At 39.7% G+C, this 12,246-nt stretch overlaps 1 protein-coding gene across 1 annotated transcript in view; it reads left to right on the top strand.

Moving 5' to 3' along the window:
- Lrrc1 (leucine rich repeat containing 1) overlaps positions 1-12,246 on the top strand; it is a 123,799-nt gene that overhangs the window by 90,167 nt on the left and 21,386 nt on the right. Inside the window, exons 5-9 of the mRNA XM_076860078.2 lie at positions 5,611-5,667; positions 5,983-6,046; positions 6,413-6,487; positions 8,907-9,051; positions 11,196-11,314. Of these exons, the coding sequence (XP_076716193.1) occupies positions 5,611-5,667; positions 5,983-6,046; positions 6,413-6,487; positions 8,907-9,051; positions 11,196-11,314 (460 nt within the window). The remainder of the gene's footprint in view (positions 1-5,610; positions 5,668-5,982; positions 6,047-6,412; positions 6,488-8,906; positions 9,052-11,195; positions 11,315-12,246) is intronic.

Below are 12,246 nucleotides of genomic sequence, written 5' to 3'. Positions count from 1 at the left end.
TTCTTATTGGAAATAGAACTGTAAGTAATGGACTGAGGTCATTTGTTCAGTTGCTTGCACTTGGCCAGCCTTCAAAGTGCTTGGCTGATAATAGAGGAACAGCAGGCTGGAGGGCATGAGCAACCCCTGCAGGAGCAGATGAAGTGGGTCAGGGTCTGGGTTGGGGAGTCTGTGTCCCTGTCTGGAGCCTGCTGCTTTGTCTTTACCTTGTGGAACTTTCTCTATGACAGTTCTTGTTCTTAGCTGTTAAGAAAATTCATACTATTTTTTTTTAAGTTAGACTAAATATTTCCATTGCCTGTTTAATTAAATTTTGTCCTCAAAAAACAGTGTTCTTAGAGGAGCAGGAACTTAACTGGTAAACTAGCACAGCACTCAGGATAGCTATCAGCCACTAAATGGTTGTTGTCAATAAGCATTTAATTATGAAAATTTGCCTCTAGAAGTAGTGCAAGTGAGTAGGCCTCAGGTTCTCTGGCCGATTGAACTAGTGTGCGTCTCTGATTTTGTGTCTGCTGCCCTGGAGAATGGTGACCTTCATTTAAGTGGGCTTAACCTCAGTGAGCCCATGGCCACTTCATGTGGGGCTGTGTGTCTGTGTTGTGTTAGAGTGCCGCCTAAGAGGAGAAAGTCTTTTGATACCTACAATCGTATTTAATGCTCTTTGGGGGCACCTAGAAATTACTATAAAATACAATACAAAATGAATTCCAGAGCAAAGCTACTATAGGAAATTTGTAGCTAGAGATTTCCACAATACTAATTTTTTGTTGAAAGATCAGAAATATGAAAGTGTAAGAACCCCTGTGTCCCCCATCAATATTATTTTCTATAGTCAAATATTGTGACCATCAATGTTTGTAGATTTTTTCATTTTAGTGGTTTTGCAGTATACTGTCATTTGTTTTCCTGGTCTGTCTTAATTTATTTTACTCTTTAATATCTTAATGATTTTGATCACCAAAATGTGTGTGCAGGGGGGAATCCAAGTGGATTAAAAGGAGTTTTTCAAACATAGCGGAGAACAGATGTAAATTCCTTAAAGTAACCACTCATCTAGTCCTTGAAATAGAACCCTAAAAATACAGTTGGCCTACATTCCAACTTACAAAAGAGTATAATGTTTGTGCCTGCTATTATGAACTGTGTGAAACAGTGTGCTTGGGGGCCGGGCTTCGGTCACTCTCTCTCCCTGAGGAGCTTACAAGGAGGTGCCCCTCAGTCCCTTGGCAGCGGAAGTAGTAGGAATGGCAGGGAGGAGAGAAAATCATGTTTTTTTTTTTTGTTGTTGTTACAGGAGGATGAGTATGTTATTGCACATAAAGTTAATTATCAGAAATTAAAATCGAAGGGTAAAATATTGTTAAGGAACTGGTTTAAAGAATTAAGGTGTATAGAGATAGCAAGAAACTGTGCAATTGCAGAAATGATGTGCACAAGATAATAAATGACACACCAATCTCTTAATTGAGGAAAGCAAAGTGGGAGATGTAAACAGGATGCTACCTTTCTAGTGAAGAAAAAATATGACTGTATGCATGCCTGCTTGTCTTTGCATAAAAGAAAGCTCTGGATGAATACTTAAGGACATTTTTAAAAGCCATTTCATATGAGGATGGTCTTGGTGGTGGGAAGGTGGATTGGTAGGGGATAGAGGTGAAAGGAATGCTTTTTACTGCATATATGAATTTGAATATGTACAAATATGTTGCCAATTCCTGATGTAGATTTCACCAGTTAAAAGTGAGAGAAAGCAGAACATCATGGTTAGAAGTGTAGACACCCTGGTGAAGTGGCTTGCCCGCTTGCAATGGTGTGAAACCTAAAGGTTCCTCTCTGCCTTAGTTTTCTCATCCATAAAGTTAATTATGATGACAGTTATAACAATATCTATCATACAGTAAGTTGTCAATATCATTTTCTGTAGTAGGACTGTTAAAGACTAGTAATTCTCCTACTGCATGTTAAGTACATTTGTGAAAGTATTAGGAATGCCTGATGCTTTCTTTTGTGTCCTTAATGTTGGGTTTTAACTAAGACAGTGGACAAATACACGCTCAGTTTGAGTCTCCTCGTCTCTCTTGGTCCAGTGATTAAGAGCCCTGGGCTCTGAAGTACACAGAATTAGGTTAAATCTGCCCAAACCCTGAATACTTCTCAGCAGCACAGAAATCCAGGATGCTTGAATTGAATTGAATAGGTTGCCTTGACAGGGATGGACACTATCCTGAAGTCTCTACTGAAAGTACTATATTCTGAAAGAGCAGGAAAGAAGATCCTACATTTTATATTAGTGTCAGTGGTCCCACTCTGCATTTGTGGGATGTCAGTGGCGGCTACAGCAGTCTGGAGAAGCACATTCTGGAGTGGGCTGGTTGAGTTCTGCACTTTGGTCTAAGATTTTCCAAGGTGAGCCGTTGAAGAGAACCGAAATCATGGTCCCATTCTGGATCAGTCATGAGAATGACTTGTCCAGGTTATACCCTGAGCTTTGGGCTCATATAGGAGGTGAGAGTGTGTAGCAAAGCCATTTCTTTGCTTTCTATTCCTTCTTGTCTCATGGGTTGCCAGTTATGGACAGTGAATGCTAAGTTAAGAAATGGCCAGAGGTGGCAGCTCGTTTTCTTCAGGGCCCATCTTTCAAGGAGGTCTGCAGTGGTGGAGCTGACTTCTGTGATTAGTAGCAGTCTTTCGGAAAACCCTGACTTGGCACACGTACTGGCAAAGTACCTGACTGCACTTAGGGATGAGGGCTGTCTCGGGGAGATAAAGTGTAAAACTGGCTCCATGAACTTGAAGGGAAAATAGTTAATCCCTATTTGCCATAACAGATAAGATTATATTTATTTTAGGGGACGTTGAGATCCAATAATGAAGCACCTCAGGCCAAACAAATTCAGTTTGTTAGTGAGGGACAGGTCAGGATTTGAGCCTCTCAGACTTGGCTCTCAGAATGGCTTTCATTAGTGGGTTTATAGATATAGTCTAAGTATAGTCTAAAAATAAATATTTGTATTCTAAATAGTTTTAAAATAGTGGGAAACATTACCTGAGGAAGACCATTCTTTTTAGAGTTAATGTAGGTTTTGTAAGTTACAAAAATATGACTTTTTTTGGGGGTTCAGAGGTGCATACTTACAGTGTCCCTGCTACTCAGGACCCTGAGGCAGGAAGATTGCTTGAGTCCAGGAGTGTGAGGCCAACTTAGGCCACATAATGGGACCCTGTCATAAAACAAACAAACAAAAATTTGCTGTCTTTGAATATAGCACCCCTCTATATGTTTTCCTCAAAGAGGCTTGGTAGCATCATCGTTGTACTTAACAGGATATGATTTGGGGGTGTTAGCATGATGAGGGTGGAGTTGTGTCATAGATCTGTTGGCATTTTGACAGTATTTTTGTCTATGTGTTAGTTGTTTATAGTAACTATGGCCTATGCCTTTTGCCCTCCAGACAAATTTAAAGATAATTTTAAAATGTGTGTCATATTTTTAAAATAACATAAAATGATAAAAATCCCAGTGTTGTTTTATGGTTAAGGAGGTGACTTATGCATGTACTCAAAATTGAGAAGTGGTTTTAAAAATGTAAGCGGGACAGTTCCAGAGAGTGGAAAGCTTCCAGAAGCCTTAGGCATCGTGGGGTGAGGTAGGAGCTCTGGCCTTGCTCCAGGTGGGAGCTGTGGCTTTGCCTTTTCCTGTGTGAAACTGCCTTTAAACCCTTCTCTTGGTGCCCAACAAGTAGTTTTTGATGTGAAGAAGGACTTTTCTCCTTTTATCAATAGATGTCTGTTAAAGCAGGTGTGAAAGTTATGACTGCTGGATAGATAAAATGTCAGTCCTACCTGTGATTTTTTAAAAAACAAATGTGGTTGTAGCTGAGAGCTTACTGTCCCCCCAAGTAAGACTGTTTAGGGGTTGCATGAATATTTAATACTGCAAACAAAACTCTTCATTTTAAAACGTTTGCTCTTCACATGTTGCTTATCACCATTCTTTGCGGGTTAGAGTAGCTTCTGGAAGTGGGAACTGGGTATCAGTACCTCTCAACCGCCTTCCCTTCCACTTCCCCTCGTTATTTTGTTCACAAGCACAGTTGGGTAAGAGAAAGTAGAACTAGGTAATTGTGATTTGTCAACTAGCTACATTTTATTTGAAAAGCATTAGTTCTTGATGACCTATTAGCAAGAATTTTGTTGAACTTTTTTTTAAACATATACTGATTATAGCTCAGTGGTAGAGCACTGGCCTAGCACGTAAGAGGCATTCTGTTCTATTCTCAGTACCACATACAAATAAATAAAGGTACTGTGTCCATCTACAACTAAAAATATTTTTTAAAAACATACATATTGAAGAATGTGTTTGTTCTGGCCTTAATGATGAATCTGTTACTCAGTTTTCTAATGCTGGAGAAGATATAGAATTTACATTTCATAGTACCATTAGGATATATGTTCTGTCAAATAGGTTTTAAGCTTGTGTGTATAGCGTTCATTTAAATCAGAGTTACATTTTCTGATATTACAAAACCAGTTTTGTTAGAATACAGGATTTCTGCTTTTTTGTTAGAAGGGGGAGAATGGGGGATTACGGCAGATTAAAATGTTGGGATAATAACTGATTCCTTCTGTATGCTCAGAAATTAAATTCTTCCAAATCTGGATGTCACTATGGTGATATTAGCAAAATATGAGTTTTGGGGTAGTGTAGAGCTGAGGGGCCTGTTGTGGTAGTGGACCAATCACTCCTCTTCTGAATCAGTGTGTCATGCAGGGCTCAAATAACTTTGCTGTGTGAGGGTCTCTGGTGATACAGCATTGCCACTGCGTGACAGGATTTGACCCAGATACTCAGTCTGGGGAAAACATCTGTCTTGTTCTACCATGTGCCTGTAACAGACAGAGCTATACCTAAGAGGCACAGGGATCTTCTGCAAAGAGCACTATTTCTAGGATTTAGTGAGGATAAAAGCAACATCACTATAGCTGCCACTTATTAGGTCAGTCCTGAGTCCCAGGCATCATGCAAGGTGCATCACTCCACTATCCCAGATGTGTTTGAACAGGAGTTATTTCCCCAGTGCTGTGAGTCTGGGACCTTAGGTATAAAGGTTTTTCAGAAAACTCAGTACTTTAAAATAGGAATGGTCTCCTGCCCATGTTGGAAGATGAGCTCTCAGAGCTCTTCCTTGAGATTCAAGCTGTAACTGTTTTTATGTTAACAGTACCTTTCTGAAATACGGAAATTTAAGGCTTGCGTTTGGCTTCTGTCTTGGTCCAGGGAGTGGTTATCCTCTAATGGCGATCTTTAGTAATTATCTTTTAGTAAGTTATTTCCACATACCAAAATGTGTGAGAAATTTGAGTGAGGGTACCTTGTAGTCATGACACACTCCACTTTTATTAATTTTATCATCTCATGTTAACCTTTAGGAAGTAGAAATGATGTTGATTTCATGGTGGTGGTGCTGATAGATATTTTTACCTGGGAAGTGACACACGAGGTTTTATTAACAGTTGCTACTAGTTGAGTGTGTATGTGGCAAAGGGGGAGTAGGAAGAATCTCAGGAATGTCTCTTATAGTTTTTTCTTCTGTTCCTTTCTAGTCTTTATAACCTGGCTTCTCTGGAACTGAGAGAGAATCTTTTGACCTATCTTCCTGAGTGAGTCTCTGGGGAGAATGGTGAGGGGGCGGGTATGGACTAGGGGAATTGAAGTATATATATATATATATATATATATATATATATATATATATATAAAAGGACTATTTCATAAAAATGATCCGGTGTCCTTTGTAAAGTTAGTTAGGTGCCAGCCTTCTCATAATAGTCCTTCCTGTGCAGTGTCTACTACCATAAAATCCAAATGTGTGCTATTTCTGGAAACTATGACTGAGGAGTGCTGCCTTCCTCAGCATATCTCAGTCCACTCTTGAGCACTTTATTTTGTGTGTGTTTTGTTTTTTTTTTAAATAGCTCTCTCACCCAGCTGCGCAGGCTAGAGGAACTTGATTTAGGAAACAATGAAATATATAATTTGGTAAGTCTGTATCAAAGAGAGATGGGAATTTGTTTTTGTCCTTAGTTATGATGACAGAATATCTTGGGGAGTTCTACAAGGATGCTTACATAGCCAGTGTTTTTTTGAATGTGGCTGGGAACCCAGTTCTCAGGGGTTCAGAATTGTGATTGGGGTTTAGGGAGGGTCAGGACTGGGGAATTGGGGCCTGTGAGGAAACAACTGGGGCATTTTAGGAGGAGGAGAACCTTATCTTAGAGAACTGACGACAGGCATCCTCTGTCATACCCAGTCATTATATGATGATTTAGGGTTCTAGCTCCCTTAATGGAAGACTAAGACTGGGATCTTTGTTACCATAACATTATTTTTGTTTGTTTGTTTTAGCCAGAATCTATTGGCTCTCTCTTACATTTAAAGGATCTCTGGTTGGATGGAAACCAACTGTCAGAATTACCTCAGGTAAGTGGGAATTTCAGTGTCTACCCCAAAACGTAGAACAGCAGTAGGCCTTGTGTGTTCCCTGCTTCTGTGTGAGGTTTTCTCAAGAAGGATCTCAAAAAAAAAAACCAAAAAAACAGAAACTTGATAGAAAAAATACATTTGGAAAAATATATTGAGCTTTCATCATTCTGCATTGCCATAGGAAAGCTGAAAACCTCAACCCACCATTTCTAATGATGCTAAATATATCCTTTAGTTTGTGAGGTCTGTACTTTATTTCACCCTTGTTACCTGTATAACTTACTTTAAGCCCAGCAAATTTATAAATTACCAGGATCCATGATTCTGGAGCTGCACATTTCTGCTGCTCCTTGTGATGTGCCAAGGGCTTGGAATAAATTTTACCATATTTTGTGCGGTAGTAGTTGGTGTGAAGACAATATTAAAAGCTTTTATTTCGCTTTTTTCCCAAAATGTCCTTCATGGTCTAACTGGTATATCATGGCATTCATGATTCACTACTGCTCTCAAGTGTGAAAACCACATGGGGACCTCAGATAGGCTCCCTTTCTGGGTGGGGTCCAGCAAGCAGGCCCAGTTTCTGATGGAGAAACTGAGAAATCTAAAACAGTCCTCCTCAACCACAAAGTCCATTTCTTCTTGTTGTTTCATTTTTCTCCAGCTATTACTGAATTTTATTCTTGATGTATCTTATAGCCAGGGTTTTTTTTTTTTTTTTTTATGGTCAGAATGTAGATTTTATGATGTAGGTGCTCGTATTTTGAGGAAGTTTGGGTGCTTCCCCACTTGGCTGTGTAAACCTGTCATGGTAGACCTGTCATGGGTGGGGAATACCAGAACGAGGCAGAGAAGTTTGACAACAGAAAAAAGCCCTCAAGTAAATTTTTAATTCATGTAGTTTAGCACTGAAGTTGCTAATGACTAATGGACTAAGAAACTAAGTAGAGTTGATTTCTGAGATTCTGGCTACAGTTGGGAAGACAGATCAACAACTATAGAGGGCAGAGTTTGACTAATACTTAGATTTCTCTAGGAAATATATGGAAAATCCCGATGGAGAGAATGCTAGTTAACTTAGGAGTTAGAGGATAGGAAAAAAAAAAATACCCTGGTGTTATCAGGAGAGTGATAACACATCAGCTGTGAGATATGAAAGGAGGAGCATGTCCTTATGTACAAATGCATGTAAATGGCTGTGGGAGATACGATATCCTAAATACAGAGATTCAAGATCCAGTGGCCCATGTTAGAAATGGTTATGTAAAAGTGCTTTTATTCCCTGTAGCATAGACTAGTGTTAAACTAGTTCTGATCATCTTATATTCTCAATCAGAAGTATTTTCCTGTCTTCACTGATAATGGAATGAAAAGGATGCAGACGTTGTTAAAGGGAATTAATGAAAAGCAGAATAACTTCAGGGGTCTGGCCTAAAATTAGTAGAAATGTAGTCTGGTTTCCTATAGACAGGAAATACAAGGGCAGGATGGTGAGGCATATGTTATGCAGGAAATAAGCTGGAAAGAATAAGTCAGACCAAGTGAAATATAGATTGAGGAATTTGTACTTACATAGACATCAGGGAGCCACTAGGTGTTTTTGAACAGCAGGGTGGTATGATTGTATGACTAGACCAGCTATGTTTTCAGGAAGGAAATTAAGACCAGTGTGTAGAATGGACTTGGAAAGGAGGAGTCGAAAATGGAATTCAAGAGGGAGAGCTAACAGTCAAAGTAAGAAGATAAAGAGAGTAGGAATGTAATGTAAGGAAATAGGGTCGGATTGTGAAGGCAGTTATGACACTGAACGGGCATTTTGGGAATGAAGGGGAAGGTGACTCTTAAACAGCATGAATCATGCTGTTCCTGATTCTGGATAGATTGTTTTCCTTAAAAGCAATGTACTTTTCTTCTTCTGAGGTTAAAGATCTTGATGGGTCTGTGTGTTCCAGTTTTACTGAGGAGCAATTGCTTTGATGTTTGTGTTAACAAGCACTACCCTTCCTGAAGGAGAGATTAAGTAGATGGTTTCTTACCAGAGAAGATCCCGGGATAGCACTGAACTGTAAACTACTTATGAGAGATTGATTCTGAACGTGGAGAATTGGATTCTAGTCTCCCTCGTTTTTTCGTGATCCTGTGATCTTGCAATCATTTGTTCTCGCTTGGTGCCATTCTCTTCATCTCAAGTGAGAATGATTCCTGGCTTGCCCAACGTAGAGGTGTGGCCTCCCTCCCAGCTCCATGTCTGTGATTGATCAGAAGGAGGTCTAGGACTTTTTCTCTTGCCTTCCCAGTGGGTGTATGCTACAGATACAACCTTATGATTTTGGAATTTGATTGTGAAAAATCACTAACAAGTTTCTCTGTACCTTGATGGATTGAAACATGGGCTTCTCTTTTTATACCAACAATGTAGGAAATAGGAAATCTGAAGAACCTGCTGTGCTTAGATGTCTCCGAAAACAGGTTGGAAAGACTTCCTGAAGAAATCAGTGGCCTGACTTCATTAACAGATTTAGTTATTTCCCAGAACTTATTGGAAACAATCCCAGATGGTATTGGTAAGTACTGAAATGGACTAACTGCTAAGGTGCTGCCTATTGTTGGCTGAGCATTGGGAGCTCACCCTGATTCTTTTCTGGAGTTTACTCTTCACTGCTGGAAATGTGGCTTCGTTGAGTCTCCTTGTTGCTTGTTTTTGGAGATGGAACTTTTTCTCTGTGCAAGCATTCCTGTCATCCTGGTTTGATAGCAATTAAAAAAGTATTGTTAGTATTAAATGTTAACTCATATCTACTTTATCTGCATCAGGTTTCAATGATTCCAGTAAGGATTAGCCAAAATAATAGAAGGTGTGTAAGGCATCTGCACAATCACTAAGATATTTCTAATTCAGTATTCCAGTATGAGAAAGTATTTGGAACTTAATGTATGACCTAGGGAGATGATTTTAAATGAGGAGTGCTGTGATTGAGTTGAATCATTTCTAGTTCATTGAGAACAATCTTTTAACTATTCTAGGCTGTTTCCTTTAAAAATGATCATTCCAGCCATTTCCTTTACCATAAAGGAACTCAGTCCAGTGTAAGACATAAACACAGAAAAGGTATAAACAGGCGTGAATTGGCGGTTCCACCACAGCAGAGCCACTTAGAACTTGTTTAAAAAAAAAAAAAGAAAGAAAGAAAGAAAGAAAAGGACTACATTTAAGCACAGAATTGTCATGATTTTGTCTTTAACTTTTACTCAAAACATCAAAGGAAATCTTTAAAAGATTTTCAATAGTTGGAGAAACTGTGTGATAGAGGACCACTTCCTGTCTAGTATTTGGTCAAAGTGAAAATGGTTGGCTGATAATAGCAACTCAGTAGGAATGCAGACATTGCATTTTGGTTACAGCTGGTTGGAAAATTGGTTAGGAGTTTGACTCTATATAGAAATGTTCACTGACGATTATAAATGGCATTCAAAAGCAGATATAGAAACTGGACATGGCCTGTTGCTTGGAATGGGAAGAAGCAAGCATGAGTAGCTAACTTCAAGCATTTGCAGGGCTGTCTGTCAAAGATTTATTACATCTTTTAGTTCAGATGGGCAAAATGAAAATATTGTGAATCTCCACTTAAGAAAGACCCTTAAAGAAACAAAGGTATTTATCACAAGTTAGGATTGTGCTGCTTTGTGATGAAATGAATACTCTTATCACTAGAAGTACTCCACAAGAGGCTGCATGCCTGCTTGCCAGGGCATCCTGTTGAGGAGACTCCTCTGTTAGGGTGCAGGTACCCTGCAGAGAACATTTACATTGCCTGATAGGAAGGGAGGTGGAAACCTTTCAGGAGCTGTGTGAGTAGGTTATTGATTATGCTAAATAAAGAGCTTAGGAATCAATTACTCCTTCCTTTCCCTGTGGCTGCACACAAGACAAGATACTGCTGTAAGCATTGCTCTCTCTCCAGCTTTGTCTCTTTTTATGTCTGTGTTTTGAAGAGAGGCTGTTTTCTGATTTAATGGAGAAAGTGTCATTATGCTAATGGCTCTTGGTAGATAATGAAGGACCTCAGCTCTGCAGGCTCAGTCCCCTAACTTGTAGTTGCAAGCCCCAATCTGAAGGACCTAGGTTTTCAATCTGAATGATCTCTGAGGAAGCTGCAATTAGATGCATTCTTCTTTTCGATGGCATCATCATTGTGTCAAGTTTTTGTGCCACGATGTAGAAAAATCAGTTCTTCATATGACTTTTCAGATTCTGCCTTGTTCTATGTATGCAGAAATATTTCTTGGCAGGGATCTTCACTCAGTCACTTTCATTCACAGGTGATTTAATAAGTTACACTTGATTATTGTTAGTATAGATTATTCTTGGGGTAAGAAAAGGTCCTTTCTACACAGGTCCTTTCTGCTCTTAAAGATGTGTCAAGAGCCAGCTATTTGTTTTTTAAAATTTCTGGCTTTGATATGGTCTTTTTAGGTTGTGCTTTTTAAAATGATTTGTTTCTAATTGCTGTTTTTGATGTTCTGAGCATATTATATTAACCCTCAACCTTTAGTGATCTAGATGAGAGCGATGTAGTTTCATAATGTGAAAAGATGGGTGAGGAAAAAGTAAGTCACTGTTTAAAACATAAAAGAACCGCAGATAGGAAATACTAAGTGGTGATTAGGAAAACAATTGTAACTAATGGTTTAAATAACCCTTTTTCAGGAAAACTAAAGAAACTGTCAATCTTGAAGGTGGATCAGAACAGAATCACACAGTTGCCTGAAGCAGTTGGGGATTGTGAAAGTCTCACGGAGTTGGTACTTACAGAAAATCGGCTCCTGGTGAGTAGGTTTGCATGTTAAGATGAAGACCTGGGCCTGGGTTGGTGGCTCAGTAGTGGAGTGCTTGCCCAGGACCTCAACATGTTATAAGGCACTGGGTTCGATTCTCAGCACCACATGTAAATAAATAAAATAAAGTTTCATTGACAACTAATATACGCGCGTGTGTGTGTGTGTGTGTGTGTGTGTGTATAGACAACTAATATATATATATAAAATACATATATATGCTTTTTTTTAGGTTAAAGACTTATTAGGGTAGAATCCACTTACTTGCAATTTGAATGGATTAAGTGCCTATGTCCTCACGTTACATCTCAAAAAAGAATTTGCAAAGCAATGCATGACCAGATGATCAATTTTTAGCTTGCTTAAGGAAAGAAAATGATGTTTAGCTCCCCCATCAAAGCATGTGACCTAGATGCATTGCTTACAACATAGAGACTAAACTGACACCTCAAAAAGGCCCCCAGAGAGGCAGGGAGTGGGAGCCAGTATCCCTGGGTGTGTTGATGTCTCTGCCAGGACAGCCAGAGACTGCCAGGGGATGTGCTGATCAGCGATTCTTCTGGTCTTTCCCTGAGTTCTTTGAGCAAAAGGGAAGAGCAGGGGAAGAAATTGTGTTTGGACAGGGAAAGACGTGGTGGGATCAGGGCTGCGGAATACCTTTTCAAGGGGAGCCAGGGTATGGTATCTGGTGAGCTTTGGTTAAGCTTCCGTTGTTTCTACCGTGGAAAAGGGAAGAAGGTGGCTGCAGGTGTAGGTGGCTGGGACCAGGCTTCACCTCCCTCCTGGGAGAAGCAGTGTGCACCACCTGGGGGTGGGCCAGCAGGGCTGCTGGTCTCTCCCTTTCCACTATATCCTGTGCCTCTCCAGTCCTCCTGCTGCACTTTGTCCTTGCCTTCCCTCCTCCTTCGCTTGTAGCCACAATT

This window comes from Callospermophilus lateralis, chromosome 6 (assembly GCF_048772815.1).
Source record: "Callospermophilus lateralis isolate mCalLat2 chromosome 6, mCalLat2.hap1, whole genome shotgun sequence".
NCBI lineage: Eukaryota > Metazoa > Chordata > Mammalia > Rodentia > Sciuridae > Callospermophilus > Callospermophilus lateralis.
This window is presented reverse-complemented; position numbering and strand designations above follow the sequence as displayed.